At 44.0% G+C, this 24,456-nt stretch overlaps 1 protein-coding gene across 1 annotated transcript in view; it reads left to right on the forward strand.

The window, feature by feature from the left end:
- Positions 1 to 16,747, forward strand: part of OBSCN (obscurin, cytoskeletal calmodulin and titin-interacting RhoGEF) — a 740,285-nt gene extending 723,538 nt beyond the window's left edge. The window contains exons 116-121 of the mRNA XM_082257722.1: positions 2,359 to 2,446; positions 5,272 to 5,511; positions 6,887 to 7,110; positions 9,721 to 9,796; positions 13,189 to 13,338; positions 16,402 to 16,747. Of these exons, the coding sequence (XP_082113848.1) occupies positions 2,359 to 2,446; positions 5,272 to 5,511; positions 6,887 to 7,110; positions 9,721 to 9,796; positions 13,189 to 13,338; positions 16,402 to 16,573 (950 nt within the window). The 3' untranslated portion in view covers positions 16,574 to 16,747. The remainder of the gene's footprint in view (positions 1 to 2,358; positions 2,447 to 5,271; positions 5,512 to 6,886; positions 7,111 to 9,720; positions 9,797 to 13,188; positions 13,339 to 16,401) is intronic.
- Positions 16,748 to 24,456: the final 7,709 nt, after the last annotated feature.

Genomic DNA, 24,456 nt, shown 5'->3' on the forward strand with positions numbered 1-24,456 from the left:
CGCTCCTCCCCTGGCCCGACTCCCGCTGTGACTAAATACAGCGGCAGCGCGCCTCCGCCGCCTAGAAGGGGGAGGGTCTGCCGACATAGGTCTACGTCGTCAGACCTACAAGAGCCACTTTGCCGCAGTAGTATCAACGTGAGCAGCGGTAAAGTGGTTAACCAACGACACCACCAAGCTTTTAATTCACGCCCTGGTTATCTCTCGCCTCGACTATTGCAACTCCCTCCTCATTGGATTACCCTTACATAGATTAGCCCCCCTTCAATCCATAATGAATGCTGCTGCAAGACCCATCCAACTTACAAACCATTCCGTGTCGTCCTCCACCCCTCTCTGCCAATCCCTTCACTGGCTTCCACTCACCCAATGAATAAAATTCAAATAGTTTACAAAGCCATCCACAACTCTGTCCCCAGCTACATCACTAACCTGATCTCAAAATATCAACCAAGCCGCTCTCTTCAGTCCTCCCAAGACCTCCTTCTCTCTAGCTCCCTTGTTACCTCTTCCCATGCTCGCCTCCAGGATTTCTCCAGAGCTTCTCCCATTCTTTGGAACTCTCTACCCCAATCTGTCCGACTGTCCCCTAATCTATCCATCTTTAGACGATCCCTGAAAACCCTTCTCTTTAAAGAAGCCTACCCGGCTACTAACTAATACACTGTTTCACTTACTCCATCAGCTCATCCCCCACAGCTATTGCCTTTTGTATCAATTGACACTCCATTTTAGATTGTAAGCTCTAACGAACAGGGCCCTCTGATTCCATTTGTTCCAAATTGTATTGTAACTGTAATGTCTGCCTTCATTTTGTTAAGCGCTGCGCAAACTGTTGGCGCTATATAAATCCTGTAAAATAATAATAATTAAAACTCCACGAGGTGAGAGCTTGCATGGAGCCCCAGACCAAGGGAAATTGACAGTTATTTTGCGTTTCTTCCATTTGCGAATAATCGCACCAACTGTTGTCACCCTCTCACCAAGCTGCTTGGCGATGGTCTTGTAGCCCATTCCAGCCTTGTGTAGGTCTACAATCTTCTCCCTGACATCCCTGGACAGCTCTTTGGTCTTGGCCATGGTGGAGAGATTGGAATCTGATTGATTGATTGCTTCTGTGGACAGGTGTCTTTTATACAGGTAACAAGCTGAGATTAGGAGCACTCCCTTTGAGAGAGTCCTCCTAATCTCAGCTTGTTACCTGTATAGAAGACACCTGGGAGCCAGAAATCTTGCTGATTGATAGGGGATCAAATACTTATTTCACTTATTAAAATGCAAATCAATTTATAACTTTTTTGAAATGGATATTTTTGTTGTTATTCTGTCTCTCTTATGGTAAAATAAACCGACCAATAAAATTATAGACTGATTTATTCCACTGTTTATATGCTCTTTGCATTATGTGAAATGTCATTGGTGATCTGTATTCCCTACCTTGTTAAACTCAATAAAAACATTGATACGAAAAATTATAGACTGATCATTTCTCTGCCAGTGGGCAAACATACAAAATCAGCAGGGGGTCGAATACTTTTTTCCCCTCGCTGTAGCCCCTTCCCCCACTCTTCATCCTAAAATATCCCCTGCAGCAGCCGGGGGGGGGGGGGGGGGAGAAAGGAGAAACATGGAGAAGCAGGACGGGGGGTGGGGGGGGGGACATGGGGGGGAGCCTGGGCAGTAGGTGGAATTGGCACTGCACATAGTGATTAGGCTGTGCCCAGGCACACCTGGTACACCCCTTACGCACACCTATGCTCTAGCCCCTTGTTACCTTCCTTCACATGTTCCTTTTTTCCCTTCATGAGCTCAATGTCAAGTGATGTGTATACCCAGGGCCGGGACAAGAGGTGGGCAGAAGGGGCGGGTTGCCCTGGGTGCAATGGTTTATAGCAGGGATGAGGGGGCGCTTGACCCTAAGGGAAGGGTGGGGCGCAGTTTGGCATCCTTGCCCTGGGCGCTAGATGACCTTGTCCCGACACTGTGTATCCCAGTGAATAATGACGGGAGTAATGGATGTTCCTAAGTAGCTAGCAGGGTAATGCCCACTTGGTATGCCGAGCCTCTATAATTGGAAGAACTGAAATCCAATAAATGAAACGGGCAAGCCAGGGACAGACAGGCTGCAGTGGAAAGGGACAGATGATGCTGGAAGTCCTCCATCCAGGAAAGGAGGTGGGGCTCTATCTGACTTGCTGCAGCTTCTAATGCACATTGTGAGAAGCTCACAGTGTGCAGTGACATAAGAGTCCAGGAGAGGAGTCGGTACAGCTGTGCTAGACTGAAGGGAAGGCCAGAGGTCAGATTTGGGAGATAATAATAATCGTTTTTTCTACACGGATTCCATTTGTGTTTCAGCAGGTTTGTCAGGACTGATAGAGGCAGGAGGACCACAAGGGACCCCAGATGGGGACCAGCGCAGCGATTTACAGACAGGGGTGAAGAGGTGAGTGTCACACAATTGCTTTTCTTTATCAATAAAATGACAATGATTCAATAAGAGCAGCCAATCAGATTGCAGCTGATACAAGAAAATAGAAAAAAAAAAAAAGGCTACAGATAGGCAGATCGGTTTTTGTTTTTTTTTTCCATTTAATGTCAGCACAGGTTTTCCCTCTCCGAGGAACGAGACTGATGATCTTCACTGTTTATAAATGTCACCATCCGTCTGGTTACCCACTATGTCATTTTTAATTATATTTGTTTTGTTCCAAATGCTGCCATGTGCATTGACGTACCTCCTTAGACCCTGTTACCTGCAGTATGGTCGCCTGCTGACTTGGCATGATCCACAGGCAGCTTAACTCTTCAATAAGACACAGAATTGGAAACCAATACAATATTACTGCACACAGTTGCAGCACAGAGCAGGGGCATACGTACAGGTGTCAGCCTTGTGACCCAGACCCCATGCTCCAGGGCCCCCCCCCGTATGCCTGGCTACAGTGGCGGCCCGTCCATTGGGGCCCCCTATCCATGCATCCGGCCCCCTAATCTACATGCAGGGCACCGGACGCATGGATTCCAATGGGTTTTTTGTTTGTTTTTGAAGCACGTGATTATACCCACAGGGCTCTAATAGGCTTAAAAAAAGGTGGGCTTGGGGGCGCAGTGCACTGCCCACCGAGCCCACCCAGTTGTTTGACAATAGCAGCATTTATTCAGAGTCCCTGCCAAATTGTGCATAGTTCAGCTACAGGAGTATCCCACTCATCCCTTCTCCCATCCAAGTTCCTAAATAAACCAAAAAACCCAAAGATACTGGACTGGTCATTGTCTCAGTGCTGACACTTGGAGAACATGCTTAAATGTGCTGTTGTTGCTAGCGGTAACCCAGGGGGACCCATATCCAGCACCGTGGCTGGGAATTGTGCTACATGTAATAATAATGATAACAATAATAATGATGAAAATATTAATAGTGTTACTATTAATAACATTAATGATAATAATAGTAATAACAATGATAATAAGTGTAATAATAATGATTGATGATGATGATAATAGGATAGTAGGGAACACTGTAGTGCATTGTAAGTGTGGACAGATTTGGCATTTTAAATCTAAAATCCAGACAAACAGCTAAATACACAGGTGAAACACAACCTACCAATGGATTTATAGTTCAGAGAATGGAAGGTATAGATAGGCATCTGGGAAAAAAATGTTGCCATGGCCTCCAAGTGTCACGGAAGAACTCCTTTCGATTGTAATGAGTGGCCGTAAGGTCTTCCATGTCCCGGAGTTCGTTAATTTTAGAGAACCATAGAGACCTCAATGGCGGATTCACGGACCTCCAGCACAAGAAATATTTTGCTTTATTAGTGGTATGGATAGGACATGTGGCTGAGACCTTCTCTCTCTCTCTCTCTCTCTCTCTCTCTCCACTTCCTCATTCCAGGATCTTTTGCCAGCAACCCCCTGAGCCAGGAAGTGACATACATAATTATACATTACAGTGTGATACTAGCAGTTGACGGTAGAGGGCAGCGGATCCCTACAAACAGGGCTTTTTTCAGATGGAACTTGGTGGAACTCAGTTCCACCACCTTTGGTGGCTCAGGCCCTCTGCTCCCTGCTCATCACTATCACTTGCAAACACAGCGTCGTGGTTGAGTTCCTGCACCTGTTTTCTGAGAAAAAAGCCCTGCCTACACATATTTTCACAATGTCATTTCCCTGTAACATTTATTTGCAGAACAGGCAACCCTGCTTAACAGCTATCAGATATAACCAGTGAGAGACAGTTTTGGCTGGCTCTATGGAGATACCCTGTATAACTAGATTCTAAATGACAGTTCTTGGCAAGCACAGTGTTGGTGTCATCTTGCAGGGGGGGAATCGGTTTTGAATTTGGTGGATGTTTAGGTAGAGACTCACCATGCAGTGTCGACTATGTCCAAGGCCAGTCCTACTATGGGTCCCGCTGGGTCCATTGGACCCTGGCAGAACTTGGAGAGCGGTGGCAAATTGACTCCAGCAGTTTTGTGTCATCAGTTTACGACGCGTTACAGGGCGGAATTTCCCCATCTCATACTGCCGCCTTGCAGTGCAAACTGATGAGTATGAGGAGGCGGAGTGTCTCCTCCCGGGAACGTCCCTCCCGTGATCGAGGTGTGCGCAATGACGTCAGACATCAGCGCACTCCATCTCACGCGGGGCAGGCTGGATCTTCTAGGGCAGTGGGCGCAGCAGACACAGGAGGACTGAGGACAGACAGTGGGTGTTTGGTGGACCGGTCCAGTGGTGAGTTATGGAAGAAGATAACAGTATATATAATATATTATATTTGTTGAGCGTGATTTTTTTTTTTTTTTTTTGGGGGGGAGGGGGCAGCATTTTATTCTTGGACCCAGGCAGCACAATGTCTTGGGCCAGCCCTGACTATGTCATGATGTCATGCACAGGCTCCTACCATGATGCTCACTCTAACAGGCGACAAATGCCTGATTACCTAATCAGGTGTCCTTACTCACTGGTGGTGGGTCTGACTAGGTGGGCAAACAGCAGCAAGACTCAGTTCCAGCCTGTCCCTTTAAATGGCGCACCAAACATCACAATGTAGTATGTAATGTAGTACAAAGAGCCAAGGGGGCGTGTCGGTGACCAGCTAGGAGACACATTGGAGCAGAGTAGAGGAGAGTGGTCACCCAGGTTAGACAAATGGGGTACAACATTTACATCTATCAGCTTTTTGCTATGGTTGGGGTTCACTTTAAAAAAAAAAAAGAAATCTGGATCTCCTTTGAATCTGACAAATCTCTCTCATAGGGGGCGGTTCAGTACGGTGAGGTTGTGCACGGAGAAGTCAACCGGACGCCTCCTTGCCGCGAAGATCATCCCGTACACAGATGAGACGAAGGAGTCCACACTGCTGGAATACCACATCCTGAAGAAACTCCACCACACCAATGTGGTGCAGCTGCACGCAGCATTTCTAAGTCCACTGGACCTTGCGCTGATCCTGGAGCTCTGTGAGGGCCGCGAGCTGCTGCGCTGTCTGTCCACAGGGTAGGGACATTTTATTATCTTTTGTAACCTGTTGGGGCATAGTTCTTGTTGGGGGGTTCAAGGATCTGTTTTTGCACCACGGACTCTTTGCCTCTGGAGGAAAAGAGATTTAATCTCCACATACAGAAAGGCTTCTTCACAGTAAGAGCTGGGAAAATGAAATAAAGAGCTTTATAGGAAATAACACCTGAGATTGCTGATCCAGGAAATATCTTATTGCCTTCTGGGGGATCAGGAAGGAACATGCCAGGGCTAACCTTCAGCTGTCGGGCAGAGATCACTCTGGCAGTATTGTGGCTTCTTCCGTTGCTGGGTGCAGAGAACCGCCCCCAGCACTCAGCTGGGACTGTCCTGCTAAAGTCTGCCCTGAAGATATGAAAAGGGAGAGTAAGCAGGTGGAGTAAAGAGAATACAAAGGCTTACGCGTTTCGTCCATGGCTATGACTAAGACTACAGTCCGAAACGTGGAAGCCTTTGTATTCTCTGTACTCCACTGCATCAGTAAAGTTATCATATTCGGTTGAACAAGTTGCGGGCTTCCTATTTCCTTTTTTCATGTTGTGTTCGGGTGTAAGGAAGAAACTGCAAGCCAGTGCACCAACCACTCACTGCCTCTGTATGGGTGTTGTCTCTCTCTGATATATTGGGCATTATTGGAGCAGACTTTGTCAGGAGTGGGAATGCTCCTATTGACCAAACTGCTGCTAGTCAAACTGCGCCCCCCCCTTCTATATTCAACTGCTGCAGCCAAGGCTTCTTACCCTTCTACCCACTCCTTGTCCTGGCCCTGCCCTACATATCTTCAAAGAACGGTCAGCCTATTCCGAGTACAGGAATTCTGGCCTAATGATACATTTTAGGATTTGAACGTGATGAGATCATCTATATCTCTGGTGGCCAACCTGCTGCCTAAGAGCTACATGTGACCCTTGGATGTTGGAAGGGCAGTCCAAGGGTCCCAGCAGTCCATAGTGGAGGCCTTGATTTGTAATGGGACCTTTATTAGCAGTAACGTGTAACATGTCCCTAGTCCAGTGATGGTGAACCTTGGCACCCCAGATGTTTTGGAACTACATTTCCCATGATGCTCAACTACACTGCAGGGTGCATGAGCATCATGGGAAATGTAGTTCCAAAACATCTGGGGTGCCAAGGTTTCGCCATCACTGCCCTAGTCTCTGGCTGTCTCCGATGGCATGACTTCAGTCTCCAATAAAACAATCTCTGACCATTCCACTAGTAGGCCTCCAGCCTGTGACGGTCTTTTGTAGCAGTGCATCCCCAAAAATTATATGTGGCCCTTGGGAGACTTCAGGGGCATAAGACTCCTTTTTACCTTGTAAGTTGACAACCACTGATCTGTTCTATCCTGTAGGCAGTCATACTCGGAGCTGGAGGTCAGGGACTACCTGTGGCAGATCCTCAGTGCGGTAGAATTCCTCCACGCTAAACAGATTCTTCACCTGGATCTGAGGTCAGAGAACACCATCGTGACCGAACACAAACTGCTGAAGATCCTGGACTTCGGCAATGCCCAGTTCTATTCCCCGGATAAAGCCATCAGCCCTCAGAGATACACAGATTACATGGAGACCATGGGTGAGTGGTTGGCCGAGTTTCCAGCTAGAGGTGAAACTACATGCAGGGGGGTGCAGAGCAAAGTTACTAGAAGAACCTCTGACCTTCCATAATGATATAAGACATGATATTCTTAGTTGCCCAATCATGCTGCTAAAACACTAGTAGTATCAATGGATTGCTAAGCAACTGGAACAAGTAGCTCTTTATGGTGTAAGCTACACAAAAAGCATGTAATGGTGAATATGTTATGCTTCAGAAGCAATAAATACTCATTAGTGAAGAAATGCCTTGTTACATTGGTGGTCAGTGAAGAAGGGCCCCCAATGCCCCCATATATAGGTAGTCGGTGGAGAAGGACCTCATTATGTTGGTGATCAGTAAAGAAGGGCCCTCTTATATGGGTGTTCAGTGGAAAAGAGCCCCATTATATTGGTAGTCAGTGTAGTTGGACCCCATTACATTGGTGATCGGTAGAGAAGTGCCCCTTACAATGGTGGCCAGTGGAGAAGACCCTCCTTTATATAAGGAGATGGTCGAGAAGGGCCCCAATATATTGGTATTCAGTGGAGTAGGGCCCCCTTACATTGGTGATCAGTGGAGAACTGTCCCCTTACATTGGTTGCCAGTGGGGAACTGTCCCCTTACATGGGTTGCCAGTGGAGAAGGGCCCCCTTTCATTGGTGTTCAGTGGAGAAGAGTCCCCTTACATAAGTAGTCAGTGGAGTAGGGCTCCCTTACATTGGTGATCAGTGGAGAACTGTCCCCTTACAATTGGTTGCCAGTGGGTAACTGTCCCCTTACATTGGTTGCCAGTGGGGAACTGTCCCCTTACATGGGTTGCCAGTGGAGTAGGGCCCCCATGCAATGTTGGTCGTTGGAGAAGGGCCCCCTACATTTCTGAAATACAGTATCTCAGAAAAGTGAGTACACCCCTCACATTTTTGTAAATATTTTATTCTATCTTTTCATGTGACAACACTGAAGAAATGACACTTTGCTACAATGTAAAGTAGTGAGTGTACAGCTTGTATAACAGTGTAAATTTACTGTCCCCTCAAAATAACTCAACACACAGCCATTAATGTCTAAACCGCTGGCAACAAAAGTGAGTACACCCCTAAGTGAAAATGTCCAAATTGGGCCCAATTAGCCATTTTCCCTTCCCGGTGTCATGTGACTCGTTTGTGTTACAAGGTCTCAGGTGTGAATGGGGAGCAGGTGTGTTAAATTTGGTGTTATCACTCTCACTCTCTCATACTGGTCACTGGAAGTTCAAAATGGCACCTCATGGCAAAGAACTCTGAGGAATTGAAAAAAAGAATTTTTGTTCTACATAAAGATGGCCTAAGCTATAAGAAGATTGCCAAGACCCTGAAACTGAGCTGCAGCATGGTGGCCAAGACCATACAGTGGTTTAACAGGACAGGTTCCACTCAAAACAGGCCTCTTCATGGTCCACCAAAGGCGTTGAGTGCACGTACTCAGCGTCATATCCAGAGGTTGTCTTTGGGAAATAGACGTATGAGTGCTGCCAGCATTGCTGCAGAGGTTGAAGGGGTGGGGGGTCAGCCTGTCAGTGCTCAGACCATACGCCGCACACTGCATCAAATTGGTCTGCATGGCTGTGATCCCAGAAGGAAGCCTCTTCTAAAGATGATGCACAAGAAAGCCAGCAAACAGTTTGCTGAAGACAATCAGACTAAGGACATGGATTACTGGAACCATGTCCTGTGGTCTGATAAAACCAATATAAACCTATTTGCTTCAGATGGTGTCAAGTGTGTGTGGCGGCAACCAGGTGAGGAGTACAAAGACAAGTGTGTCTTGCTTACAGTCAAGCATAGTGGTTGGAGTGTCATGGTCTGGGGCTGCATGAGTGCTGACGGCACTGGGGAGATACAGTTCATTGAGGGAACCATGAATGCCAACATGTACTGTGACATACTGAAGCAGAGCATGATCCCCTCCCTTCAGAGACTGGGCCGCAGGGCAGTATTCCAACATGATAACGACCCCAAACACCTCCAAGATGACCACTGCTTTGCTAAAGAAGCTGAGGGTAAAGGTGATGGACTGGCCAAGCATGTTTCCAGACCTAAACCCTATTGAGCATCTGTGGGGCATCCTCAAATGGAAGGTGGAGGAGCGCAAGGTCTCTAACATCCACCAGCTCTGTGATGTCATCATGGAGGAGTGGAAGAGGACTCCGGTGGCAACCTGTGAAGCTCTGGTGAACTCCATGCCCAAGAGGGTTAAGGCAGTGCTGGAAAATAATGGTAGCCACACAAAATATTGACACTTTGGGCCCGATTTGGACATTTTCACTTAGGGGTGTACTCACTTTTGTTGCCAGCGGTTTAGACATTAATGGATGTGTGTTGAGTTATTTTGAGGGGACAGAAAATTTACACTGTTATACAAGCTGTACACTCACTACTTTACATTGTAGCAAAGTGTCATTTCTTCAGTGATGTCACATGAAAAGGTAGAATAAAATATTTACAAAAATGTGAGGGGTGTACTTACTTTTGTGAGATTTTGTATATTCTGTACTGTGTTGTTACAATGTATATCCCATGTGCATTGCTGCAGCTTTTCAATGGCTTACAATGTGTTTGACTTTTCCAGCTCCGGAGCTCCTGGAGGGGCAGGGAGCCATCCCCCCCACTGATATCTGGGCTGTTGGAATTACAGCGTTCATCATGTGAGTATTGTGTAACCATTTGTAAAATTTCTTTTCATTTCATGGCTTGTCACCATGATGTCCTTAGGATTGCCACCTTTAAATCTGAACACACAGTAATTACACAGTTCTGTGGCTGATTAAGGTGGTAATTAAACTCACTTGGTGCTTTATGTGCATTATATCAGCCTCAGACCCTGTGTAATTATTATGTGTCCTGGATTAAAGGAATGAGGTGACAACCCTAGAGGTCATAAAAGTTCTGTTCTACAGTCATACATGGAACATGGGTATAGGGTCATGAACTTTGCAGGGTGTGATGTAAAGTATTTGGACTGCTTAATTTGTTTTTAATGTTTTTGTTCAATCTATGGGAGATTAGTTATGGGGGTCCCTGGGCGGAGTTTTGTCAAATTTCAGGTGACGTCTACAATGTATGTTTTCTTAGAATGGGTTTCTGTTTCTAAATGTTTACTGCCACCTAGTGGACCTTTGTAGTACTTACCCAGATGTCATTTAGACCGAGGTCTTCCCATTGTTCAGTACGAGGGTCACATCATTTATTCTACAAATTAAAAAAAAAAATTAGTTTTATGAATCAGATCAGAGGCCCCTCATCATATCACACCCCCCCATTTCACACCAGAAGCCCCCATATCATATCAGAGACCCCCTTTCATATCAGAAGCCCCTCATCATATCACCCCCCCCCATTTCACATCAAAGCCCCCTTATCATATCAGACCTCCCCCCATTTCACACCAAAAGCTCCCTCATCATATATCAGGCCTCCCCCCCCCCCCCCATTTCACATCAGAAGCCCCTCATCATATCACACCCCCCCCATTTCACATCAGAAGCCCCCTCATCATATCACACCCCCCCCATTTCACATCAGAAGCCCCCTCATCATATTACACCCCCCCCATTTCACATCAGAAGCCCCCTCATCATATCACACACCCCCCCATTTCACATCAGAAGCCCCCTCATCATATCAGGCCTCCTCCCCCATTTCACACCAGAAGCCCCCACATCATATCAAACCCCCCACTTCACATCAGAAGCCCCCCTCATCATATCATACCCCCTCCATTTACATCAGAAGCCCCCCCCCATCATATAAGACTTCCCCTTTCACATCAGAGGACCCCTCATCATATCAGAGTCCCCTTTTGACATCAGAGGCCCCTCATCATATCAGACCCCCCCCATTTCACATCAGAAGCTCCCTTATTACATCAGACCCCTTCCCCCTCCCCCTAAATTTCACATCAGAAGCCCCTTCATCATATCAGACCCCCCCATTTCACATCAGAAGCCCCATTATCATATCAACCCCCCCCCCCCTAAATTTCACATCAGAAGCCTCCTCATCATATCAGACCCCCCCCCCATTTCACGCCAGGAGCCCCCTCATCATATCAGACCCCCCCCCCCTCCCCCCTTCCAATTTTACACCAAAAGCCCCCTTATCATATCAGACCCCCCACCCCCCTTTTCACACCAAAAGCCCACTTATCATATCAGACCCCCCCATTTCACATCAGACCCCCCCCCCCTCATATCATACTCCCCCTTTCACAATCAGAAGCCCCTCATCATATTAGACCCCTCCCCTCCATTTCACATCAGAAGCCCCCTCATCATATTAGACCCCTCCCCCCCATTTCACTTTAGAAGCCCCCTCATCATATCAGGCCTCCTTCCCCATTTCACACCAGAAGCCCCCTCATCATATCAGACCCCACCCCCCATTTCACATCAGAAGCCCCCTTATTAAATCAGAACCGTCCCCCCCACCCCCCTCTAAATTTCACATTAGAAGCCTCCTCATCATATCGTATTTTGGGACGCCTGCCTTTACACACACATGAACTTTAATGGCATCCCAGTCTTAGTCCGTAGGGTTCAATATTGAGTTGGCCCACCCTTTTTTTTTTTTTTTTTTCTTTTTTAGTGTAGATGTGAGATGTGAGGTCTTTTTGAGAATAAAGAGGACCTGTCCTGCTTATTTCTATTACAAGGGATGTTTACATTCCTTGTAATAGGAATAAAAGTGATCAAAAAAAATAAAAGAAACAGTGTAAAAATAAAAAATAAAAGATAAAATAAATAGAAAAAAAAAAAATTAAAGCGCCCTGTCCCCGTTAGCTTGCGTGCAGAAGCGAATACATACGCAAGTCACGCCCACATATGTAAACGGTGTTCAAACCACACATGTGAGGTATCCCCGCGATCGTTAGAGTGAGAGAAATAATTCTAGCCCTAGACCTCCTCTGTAACTCTAAACTGGTAACCTGTAGAAATTTTTTTAATGATTTTTAAGTACCAATGTTTGTCGCCATTCCACGAGCGTGCGCAATTTTGAAGCATGGCATGTTGGGTATCAATTTACTCGGCGTAACATTATCTTTCATATTATTGAAAAAAAATTGGGCTAATTTTACTGTTTTTCTTATTTTATAATTTAAAAAAGTGTATTTTTTTCCCAAAAAAAAATTGCATTTGTAAGACCGTTGCGCAAATACAGTGTAATAAAAAATATTGCAACAATCTCCATTTTACTCATGATAAAAAAAAAAGACTTTTTTTTTTTAGTGTAGATGTGAGATGTGAGGTCTTTTTAACCCCAGATTTCACAATAAAGAGGTCCTGTCCTGCTTATCTCTATTGCAAAGGATGTTTACATTCCTTGTAATAGGAATAAAAGTGATAAAAAATGATTGTTTTTTTTTAAACTGTAAAAATAAAAAATAAAAGCTAAAATAAATATGGAAAAAAAATGTAAATTAAAGCGCCCCGTTCCCATTGGCTTGCGCACAGAAGTGAACGCATACGCATATGTAAACGGTGTTCAAACGACACATGTGAGGTATCGCCGCGATCGTTAGAGCGAGAGCAATAATTCTCGCCCTAGACCTCCTCTGTGACTCTAAACTGGTAACCTGTAGAAATTATTTTTAAAGTGATTTTTAATGTTTGTCGCCATTCCACGAGCCTGCGCAATTTTGAAGCATGACATGTTGGGTGTCTATTTACTCGGCGTAACATTATCTTTCACATTATGGAAAAACATTGGGCTAACTTTACTGTTTTTCTTATTTTATAATTTAAAAAAGTTTATTTTTTCCCCAAAAAAATTGCGTTTGTAAGACCGCTGCGCAAATACGGTGTGATAAAAAATATTGCAATGATCTCCATTTTATTCTCTAGGGTCTCTGCTAAAAAATATATATATAATTTTTGGGGTACTAAGTAATTTTCTAGCAAAAAAAAAAATATTTTATTTTTATATTTAGTGTCAGAAATAGGCCGGTCCAGAAGTGGTTAATGAACATGCATAGACATTATTGTCCTACGAATTGTCAGCTCTATGGTTCTCTATCAGCCTCTCTCTCTTTTTCTTGCAGGTTAAGTGCTAACTATCCGTTCAGTCCTGACTGCGGGCCGGAGCTGGAGAAAGGAATCAACAAAGGATTGATCAAGTTTGGCCACTGTTACGCGGGTTTGTCCGGAGGGGCCGTCCGCTTCCTGCAGAGCACCCTGTGGTCTAATCCTTGGTATGGGACTACTGCCCTCATCATTGTCCCGTCATGTACAGTACACGTCATATAAGCTGCCATTGCTCTCCCAAAACAAAGATGGTTGCCTGGCTGTCATGCTGATCCTCTGCTTTTATACTTTGGCTCACTGATGTGGAAGACGCATGCAGCTAGTAAGGTTGACTATAGACATGTGCGGTCCGTTTCGTTCCCGAATCGAAAAATTCGGACAAATTTTAAGTTATTCCAAAAATTCCGATATATCTGAATTTCTGAATTACAATTGTAAGGAATTTAAACAAACCCGAAAAAACAAAACTAAAATTTTGAAACAAAATTTTAATTCGAATAGTTTTCAAATCGAATTTGAATTTTAGAAGAGACTAAAATGAAATAGAAAATAAAGGGATGGAATAAAAAAGAATAGAATAGAAAATAAAGTAATATAAAAAAAAAAAGAATAGAAAAGAATAGAGTAAAACAGAACAAAATAGAATAGAAAAAAAAAGAAAATAATAAAATAGTATAGAAATTTAAGGAATAGAATGGAAAAAAAATAGAATAGAATAAAACAGAAAAAATGATAACCATCTTTGAATTTTCAATAGAATAGAAAAGAATAGAGAAAAACAGAATAAAATAGAATAGAAAATAAAAGGATAGAATAAAAAATTAAGGAATATAATAGAATAAAAAAATAGAATGGAATAAAATAGAAAAAAAATTATAACCATTTTCTGAAATTCGAATTTCAAATAGAATAGAAAAGAATAGAGTAAAACAGAACAAAATAGAATAGAAAAAAAAAGAAAAGAATAAAATAGTATATAAATTTAAGGAATAGAATAGAAAAAATAGAATAGAATAAAACAGAAAAAAATGATAACCATCTTTGAATTTCCAATAGAATAGAAAAGAATAGAGTAAAACAGAATAAAATAGAAAAGAAAATAAAAGAATAGAATAAAAAATTAAGGAATATAATAGAATAAAAAAATGGAATGGAATAAAAGAGAAAAAAAATGATAACCATTTTCTGAAATTCGAATTCAAATATGAATAGATGAGAAAATAAAATAAAATTAAATAATAGAAAAAAAAAGAATAGAATAGAAAAAACAATAGAATAGAAAAGAAAGAATATAACAATATAACCATTTTCTAAAATTCGAATTTGAAATAGAATAAATTTGAATTAGAAAAGAATAGAGTAGAAAAGAAACTAATAGAATAGAAAATGCAAGAATAAAATAGCAAAAACAATAGAATAGAATGGAATAGAAAGAATATAACCATCTTCCAAAATTTGAATTTCGAATAGAATAAATTTGAGTTCAAATCGAATTCAAATCAAATTGATTTGAATTTTCTCGTAATCAGTCGAGTTGACTTCAATTAGACCGGATTTGGAAAATTTCAGACTCAAATAAACAAAATTAATTCCAAAAATGAATTAGATGCATTGAACTAAACAAATTTATGTAAATAACGAATCGAAAAAAAAATAGTTTTTTCGTTCTGCACATGTCTAGTTGACTTTTCTTATTTGCATAGTTGTGTTCAGTCAGTGACACTAAGGGATGTATTTATTAAAAAAAAAAAAATTGCATAGCGATTCACCCTGTGAAAGTAAATGCATGTTCCTTATGTGCAAAACTAATGTTTTTAGGCTATTACATGTGCTGGTCGAATGTTTTCCATTGATCCAAAAAAATACTGCACTTGGCCACTAGTAGCCATATTTGGTATTTTCCATTTAAATGCACACCAAGTACTGAGGCCAGAAAGTCAGCATAAGAAAGCTGCATTTTTCTTGCGGCGCACTGCAGCCCGGTTCATTGGGTTGACCTGCGATCCATTGGAACTCAGCGTGCCAGAGCGTGTACGGTGTGTTACCGCGAGTTGTGGCTCCCGGCATTACCGTAATGCACACGTATAAATGGGCCCTTGAAGTTACAGTCCAAAAATAAGACAATTTTTTTATAAGCTATGAAAACTTGGTCTAGGACCGCACCCAGATAACATTTTGAGCTCCAGTCCTGCAGGAACGCAAAGGAACGGTGTTCCTGTACTTCTTCCACGTTCCTGTTAGCAGCCGCGTCCTGCGGGACTTGCTGTCACTGGCCTTTGTATGCGATCTGTGTGTGAAAAGAAAAGGAACAGAGCCACTCAGCCTGCACTAGAGGAAGCGGAGACGCTGCTCCCTGTATAGTGCTGGCTGTCACAGGCGGAGTTATACCAAATGTACTCCGCCTCCGCCTGTGACAGGAGCCATACAGGAAGCATCGACTCTGCTCTCTATGGCACCCATATGCTTCCTCCAGTGCCGCTGCTGTCCTTGTAAACTGGCGCTTTACAAATTTTGGAGGTGTCCTCGTAAACTGGCATTTTACAAATTTTGGAGGCGTCCTCGTAAACTGGCACTTTACAAATTTTGGAGGCGTCCTCGTAAACTGGCACTTTACAAATTTTGGAGGTGTCCTCGTAAACTGGCACTTTAAAAATTTGGAGGTGTCCTCGTAAACTGGCACTTTACAAATTTTGGAGGTGTCCTCATAAACTAGCACTTTACAAATTTTGGAGGCATCCTCGTCAACTGGCACTTTACAAACTTTGGAGGTGTCCTCGTCAACTGCCATTTTACAAATTTTGGAGGCGTCCTCGTAAACTGCCACTTTACAAATTTTGGAGGCGTCCTCGTAAACTGCCACTTTACAAATTTTGGAGGCGTCCTCTTAAACTAGCACTTTACAAATTTTGGAGGTGTCCTCTTAAACTAGCACGTTACAAATTTTGGAGGCGTCCTCGTAAACTGGCACTTTACAAATTTTGGAGGTGTCCTCGTAAACTGGTACTTTACAAATTTTGGAGGTATCCTCGTAAACTGGCACTTTACAAATTTTGGAGGCGTCCTCGTCAACTGGAACTTTACAAATTTTGGAGGTGTCCTCATAAACTGGTACTTTACAAATTTTGGAGGTGTCCTCATAAACTAGCACTTTACAAATTCTGGAGGTGTCCTCTTAAACTATGTTGGTAAATCAGGCGTTAATTTATTTATTTGTTTTTTTTAAACTTCAGGGGGCGTCCCTCTGCATCAGACTGCCTGAAAATGCCGTGGCTTCAGGAGGCCGGACTGGCCACGTTGCAGCAGCCACCGGTCTACTTCCCCAGCACGAAACTGAAGAGCTTCCTCCACCAGAGAGCCGCCAAGACAGCAGCAAGTCAGAGCACGGGGTCATCGCGATCCTGACAAAACCATCACCACCCAACGGTCACTGTGTAGGCGATCAGCCATATGAACCACACCTCTTCCTCCTCACCGGTTGTATTGTTTGCCCCGATAAAGTGGACCTGTCACTTTAGGCAATGATGGAAGCCAACATATGAGATGGAGCCTTAACCAGCTTCTTTAGCCGGGAGCTGGCAGTGATGTATACTATGCTCCATTGCTTCCCACCGGCCAATGGATGGGCTGAATACCGGCTCGGTACATACAATTGTCTCCTTAGGGTAGGTGACAGGTTCACTTTAACAGTCGTTCCCTTGTCCCTGGGCGTTCTAGGCTTGCCACTCAGGTATTTTTAGTACAGTTTTTGTGTGTCCAGCGTCGTCTTGTCGTGAGGCATTTTCAACCGCTAATGTAGACGCAGATCAGGTTCTCCCCATTGAAAGACTCATTATAGAAAACCACATCCGTGAAATTTTCCATTAGGATCTCGGGTTAGGATTTTAATCTATAGAAAATTAACGCAAGTGCCGTGTGGCTTTTAACGTTTGAAGAGGTTGCAGTATGAATAATAGGCTTTGCTAAAGGCTTATAGGATGAGAGACAGGCTGTGGGGGAGGGGTCTGGGTGAAATGTGAGCAGAGGGGTGATGAAGTGAATACAGGTATGGAGGGCTGTTCTCTGGAATAGCAGAGATTGGGGGCTAAGCAGCATGGGATGTTTTATGCATACAGCTATTTGTATTGCACCATTTACATTAATTCCCACCCCCAAAGAGCTTACAGCCTACAGGCCCCAAGGAGTTTACAATCTACATTAGTCCTATCCCCAAGAATCTTACAATCTACATTGGTCCATGCCCCTAAAGAACTTACAATCTACATCAGTCCATACCCTGAAGAATCTTTCAATCTCCATTAGTCCATGCCCCCAAAGAGCTTACAATCTACATTAGTCCCTGGCTGAAGGGAGCTTACAATCTACATACGTCTCTGCCCCCAAGGAGCTTACCTTCTACTTTAGTCTCTGCCCAAAAGGAGCTTACAATCTACATCCATCTCTGCCCCCCAATAAGCTTAAAATCTACATCAGTCCCTGCCCCCAAAGAGTTTACATTCTACTTTAGTCTCTGCCCCAAAGAGCTTACAATTTACATCAGTCACTGCCCCCAAGGAGCTTACAATCTACATCAATCTCTGTCCCCAGGGAACTTACAATCTACATGAGCCCCTGCCCCCACTTCCCCAGGGAGCTTGTAATGTATAGTAAAAATTAGTTCCCCCCCCCCCAAGGGGCTTTACAATCTACATCAGTCCCTACCTCCAAGGAGCTTACAATCTACATATGTCTCTGCCTCTAAGGATCTTACAATCTACATCCATCTCTGCCCTCAAGAGCTTACAATCTACATCAGTCCCCCCTCCCCCAAGGAGCTTAACTTGTCCCCCCCCAAGGAGCTTACAATCTACATTAGTCCCTACCCCCAAGAAGCTTACATTCTACACTAGTTCTGCCCCCCCCCCCGAGGAGCTTACATTCTACATCAGTCCCTGCCCCCAAGGAGCTGACATTATACATCAGTCCCTACCCCCAGGGAGCTTAGATTCTACTTCAGCTCCTGTCCCCAAGGAGCTTACAATCTACATCATACCCTGTCCCCAAGAAGCTTACAATCTAAATTAGTCCATGCCCCAAAGAACTTGCAATCTCCATCACTCCCTACCCCAAAGAAACGTACAATCTACATTTGTCTATGCTCCCAAAGAGTTTACAATCTACATCAGTCCCTACCCCCAAAGGAGCCTACAATCTAAATTCCCTATCTCACTATACTAGGGCCAATTCAGACAGGAGTCAGTTAACTTACCAGCATGTCTTTGGAGTGTGTGAGGAAACTGGAGTACCAGGAGGAAACCACACAAGTACAGGGAGAATGTACAAACTCCTTGCAGATAGTTTCTTTTCCTAACATATAAAATAGTCATCTTCCCACTTAAGGGCTCTTCAGAATGATCCTTTGGATCTTATTTTAAGGTATCTGGGTAAGGGAGGGTGATGCACATTTAAAGGGACAGTGGTCATGACCAGTGCTGTATCTTGGCCTAGGCCGACAAGGCCCAGGCCTAGGGGGGCAGCAAAAAAAGCTGCACACCGCAAGAAAAAAAACAGCCTCCTCCTGGCTCCCGCACGGAAAGGGTCCCCGCCGGCTTGCGCTACACTTTTAGTTTAGTGCCAGTATTATGGGGCAAATTGGGCCAGAGGGCAGCGTCCAGGAGGCAAATCTGTCTGGCACACCCATAAAGCAGTCACACTGCTACCTGTCAGTATGATAGGCTGCACTGGTGGCCACTGATGGGGCTGTACTGATGGCCACTGATGAGGCCACACTGATATGCTGCACTGATAAGGCTGCACTGATGGGCAAGTAATGAGGCAGCACTGATGGGCACTGATGAGGCTGAACTTATGGGAACTGAACTGATAAGGGAACTGATAAGGCTATGCTGATGGGCACCGATAGACTGTGGTTGTGGTCTGTGGTGTATAGATGACAGGGTGGGTCATAAACTGGAAGGGGTGTGGCCTTTGCAGGAAGGGGTGGGTCATATTTAAATTAGGGGGTGCACAAACTTAGTCAGGCCTAGAGCAGCACAAAACCTAAATACACCACTGGTCATGACACTGCAGCCTCTTTCCTCAATACACTTCCATTTGTAGAAATGCTTTCAGACACATTCTGAAGACACGCTTTGTCTAGAGATAAAGTGAATCTAAACCCAAAAATAAAACCCAAAGATAAAAAAGTAATATATGGCAGCTTAGCATTTATTACAGGAGGTGGCTGCATTCATTTTCTTTAAGCCAATAAGTGCCATACATCGCTAACAGCGGCACCCGCCCATCTGTCCCTATTTGTATGTAACTTTGGCTTAGAAATATACTCACGGTCGTGTATGGCCCTGTTTTTTTTACCTTTAATTTAACTCTGCACACCTCCTGTCCATGGGCGGTGACACTCACTCCTCCACTGTATCAGTGGAAGGAGACAGCTTCCACCCAGGCTGGACTTCAAAACATGCCTGCCACCACTACATTGGGTAACTTGTTTCAAGCACCGCATTATGCATTGGCATACCCCCTTTAGACCTTGGTCCATCCAGAGATTATGGTCACCTGCTGAATAAGCACCTGCCACAGATTGCTTCAATCTCCAATAAGACATGGCGGTTAAAGTGTTACTAAACCCACAACAGTAAAACCAATCTGTATATGCAGTAAAACATGCTTGTTATACTCACTGTGGAACCTAAGGGGTTAGTTCTCTGCACTGTGTAAAAAGGCTGTTTGATCCTGTCTTCGATGATCCTCCCCTTTTACTGTCCCCAATCCATCTGCTAATAGTACAGAGCCTCGGGGGCACTCTGCACATGCTCAGTTTGGTGTAAAATGCTAGAGAGTTTTTTTTTTTTCTTGGGAGGGTGCATGTGATCCGCACAGGGCCAATCGGCACTGTACAGACAGAGGGACAGGGGTCCTGCAGGCTCTTAGGACAGTCAGAGTAGAATGAAAACTGCTCCTACAAACATTAACCAGACACTGATAGAAGTCAGAAGACTGCTATATACTGCTGATGAGAAAAAGGAATTAGCAGTTTATATTTACTAAAAACTAATTGCATTTCCATGTTCTGTGTACTGTGGGAGACCAGATATAGTGAAGGCAGGGTGCTGGGTTTAGTAACACTTTAACTCTCCAATAAGACATGGCAGTTAAATACAAGGGAGCTTTACTTGCTAAAATGCAGTACATGAGATGTTAACGTGTAAAGAGGCAATAATTACATAGTTAGTCTGGTTGAAAAAGGACACAAGTCCATCTGGCTCAAACAATAAAAAAAAAAATAAAAAAAGTATTGAAAACCCAACCATACAATCCCATATTCACAATTCTATACCCGCAGTTGATCCAGAGGAAGGCAAAAAAAAAAAAAAAAAAAACAGCAAAGCATGATCCAATTTTCTAAAGCAGGGGAAAAAATTCCTTCCTGATCCCCCGAGAGGCAATCGGATATTCCCTGGATCAACTTTACCTTTCAATTTTAGTACCCACTTATATTAAGTACACCCAGGAAAGAATCCAGGCCTTTTTTTAAAGCAATCTAGTGAGCTAGCCAGAACCACTCCTGGAGGGAGTCTATTCCACATTAATAATCATTGTTTCACCTTTCACTGTGGGAACATATAGAAGAAAGGAGGGATCTATATACTAGCCCCAACATACAGGGAAGCTGGATTATACCATTAACAGACATAGAAATAACAAGTTGCAATTACATGAGTTTCCACTAGATGTCAGTATCAAGACATTAATAGATAAGAAATTAAAATGCAACAGTAATGGATGAATGGTTCCAGAATATAGGGGCTGATGGGATATGTAGTATACACAAGAAAACCCCACCTTCCCCATACCTGTACTGACTTCAGTCTAAATCCTGTTTCCTGTGTGGAGTTATACTTATACTACAGGCAATATTTAACTATATGATTTATAGAAACAAGTTTTTTTTTTTCTGAGTTTCTTTTGCCGGTGTTTTGATGTAGAACACTAACTTCAATGACCGCATAATGTTTTACTGTGTGCAACGTAAAAAAAGTCATTGAAGAATTAAGGAATACAAAGACACAATACATATACTATACGTGTTACATTGATATCTTTCACTAGTCAATCACGGCCGGTGCCCATTCAGTGAGGCTCATCAACCGCCAGTGTTACATCGTCACCATCAGTGTTACAACTCTTCGGATGTGTTGACCGTAACTCATTAAACACAGATGTGACGTTCAATCTCTAGTCGCAGGGTAAATCACACACACCGCACGCTCTTCATTATACTTAGTATTAAGGGAACATATTTTTAATTCCAGTGAGATTGTATAATTTGCATGTTATTTATACTGACTTTTTTTGTCGTATGATTTTGTTTGATTTTGCAATAAAAAAAATGTTGACGAATGGTTGTCATTCTGTCTGTCTGGGCATCAGAATGCAAATCACAGCTGCACCAAATAGCAGAGATCAAGACATTAACCACTTGCCGACCGCCGCACGTCTATTTACGTCGGCGGTCAGCCCCTCACAGGCAAAGCGACATAGGGCTACGTCGCTAGCCTGTGAGGGTCTAGGGAGCGAGCGCGCGCCGCCGGAGGTGCGCTCCCGCGTAGTCACGGACCCCCCCCCCCCCATTAAAACAAGCCGCCTGTCATTCTCCCCTGTGTAGGAATGTTGATCATACGGTTCTACTATGTAGGACCGTTGCTCACTGTTCCTACACCTCAAGCCACAGCCAATCACAGTTAGAATCACGCCCCTAGGGACACACATAACCCCTCCTTCTCAAAAAAAGTTAACCCCTTCACTGCCAGTGTCATTTTACAGTAACAGTGCATATGTATAGCACTGATTACTGTAGTAATGTCACTGGTAACCCCAAAAGTGTCAAAAATGTCAGTCAAGGGTCCGATCTGTCCGCCACAATGTCGCAGTCCCGCAAAAAAATCGCAGATCGCCGCCATTACGCGTTAAAAAAAACCAACAAAAATGACAAAAATCTTTCCCTTTGTTAGTAAATGCAATAACTTTTGCGCAAACCAATCAAAATACGCTTTTTGCGATTTTTTTTTTTTTTACCAAACATATGGTAAAAAAAAAATTGACCCAAAATGTTAAAAAATTTAGATTTTTACTTTTTTGGGGGGGGAATTTCATATAAAAAATGTGAAAAATATTGTTATTTTTGCAAAATTGACGCTCTTTTTTTGTTTATAGCACAAAAAGTAAAAATCGCACAGGTGATCAAATACCACCAAAAGAAAGCTCTGTTTGTGGGAAAAAAAGGACGTCAAATTCGTTTAGGTACAGCGTCGCACGACCGTGCAATTGTCCGTTAAAGTCACGCAGTACCGAATCGCAAAAAATGGATTTTTGTAAGAACTTACCGTAAAATCCTTTTCTCTTAAGCTCATTGACAGACGTAGTCTTCTTGATTCTCAAGAGCTGGGTTATGTTGTCTCCGCAGGAGTAGGACTAGGCAGAATGACAAAACGTTCTGGCTCCACCCTAGGGGGCAGTCCCTGAGGGTATATCCTCCCTCTCTCTGCTACAGGGAATCAGTTCTGTTTAAAGCAGTACAGAGAAATTAACCCAACCCAACTCAATGATAGAGGGGCGGGTACTACGTCTGTCAATGAGCTTAAGAGAAAAGGATTTTACGGTAAGTTCTTACAAAAATCCATTTTTCTCTATCGCTCATTGACAGACGTAGTCTTCTTGATTCTCAAGAGCTGGGACATCCAGAAGCAGTGCCAAAAATGAGGGGTGGGATTGACAAAATCAAATCCAATCTAGTAGGCCCAACCGGTGCCAAACTAGAAGTTTTAAAGGCTCATTATAAACAAAGAATGAGACTAAAAGAAAAAATTTTCCAACGGAAAAAAACCCTCGAGGTAGACCACTGGTCTCCTCAAATTGCGGCCTGCAAAACCTTGCGGCCAAATGAGGCATCAGACGATGCCATTACATCAACTTTATAATGTTTAGAGAAGGTATGCACCGACGACCAGGTAGCCGCCTTGCACACCTGGACCACTGACGCCTGATGGCGAAAGGCCCATGACGCACTAAGTGCCCGAGTGGAGTGCGCCTTAACAGGGAACGGGGGCTCCCGACCCTTAATAGAATAAGCCTGTGCTACCGTCTGTCTGATCCATTTGGAAATGGTCGCGGCAGATGCAGGCAACCCCTTTTTGGGTCCATCTGGGATCACAAAAAGTGAATCCGTCTTGCGAAACGAGTCTGTCGTTTTCAAGTATACCCTGATCGCCCGGACCACATCCAAGGAGTGCAAAGCAAATTCCCGAGGATGACTGGGCTTAGGACACAGGGAAGGTAATACAATTTCTTCATTCAGATGAAATTCTGAAACTACTTTTGGTAGGAAGGATGGATTCGGACGAAGAACCACCTTATCTCTATGAACCACCAGATATGGTGAACGACAAGATAATGCGGCCAGTTCTGACACCCTGCGTGCAGAAGTAATAGCCACCAAGAAGGCCACCTTCTGGGACAATGTGGGTAGAGGAATCTCCCTAATATCTTCAAAGGGAGGTTTCTGAAGAACCGACAACACTAAATTAAGATCCCAGGGGGGTAACGGCGCGTGCACTGGCGGAGCCAGATGTCGCACCCCCTGGATGAAATTCCGCACCAAGGAATGAGTAGCCAAAGGCTTCTGAAAGAAGATGGCTAATGCTGAGACCTGACCCTTGATAGTACTCAAGGCCAGTTTCTGCTCAACCCCTTGTTGCAGAAAAGCCAATATTCGACTAATCGAATAAGACCGAGGACGGAACCCCAAAGGTTCACACCATGCAATGTAGGACTTCCATGTGCGATGATAAATCTTTCTGGAAGTCGCTTTCCTTGCTTCAACTAGAGTAGGAATAACTGAAGCTGACAAACCTTTGTCCTTCAGCACCTGGGTCTCAATAGCCAGGCCGTTAAAGCCAGCGATCGTAAAGCAGGATGGAAGATCGGTCCCTGAGACAGTAGATCCTCCCTGAGAGGAAGTCTCCATGGGACGTCCGCCACCAGTCTGACCATGTCGGCGTACCAAGCTCGACGAGGCCAGTCCGGAGCTACCAAGATTACTGGGATTCCTTCCTCCTCTACCCTGCGAAGAAGTCTTGGCAGTAACGCGAGAGGAGGGAAGGCATATATTAGCTGGTATTGCCCCCACGGGGCGATCAGTGCGTCTGCGGTTTCTGCTAGAGGATCGCGGGAGCGAGCCACGAATCTCTGAACTTTCCTGTTGAATCGTGATGCCAACAGATCCACATCCG

Source organism: Pelophylax lessonae (assembly GCF_965119305.1).
Source record: "Pelophylax lessonae genome assembly, chromosome: 5".
Taxonomy (NCBI): domain Eukaryota; kingdom Metazoa; phylum Chordata; class Amphibia; order Anura; family Ranidae; genus Pelophylax; species Pelophylax lessonae.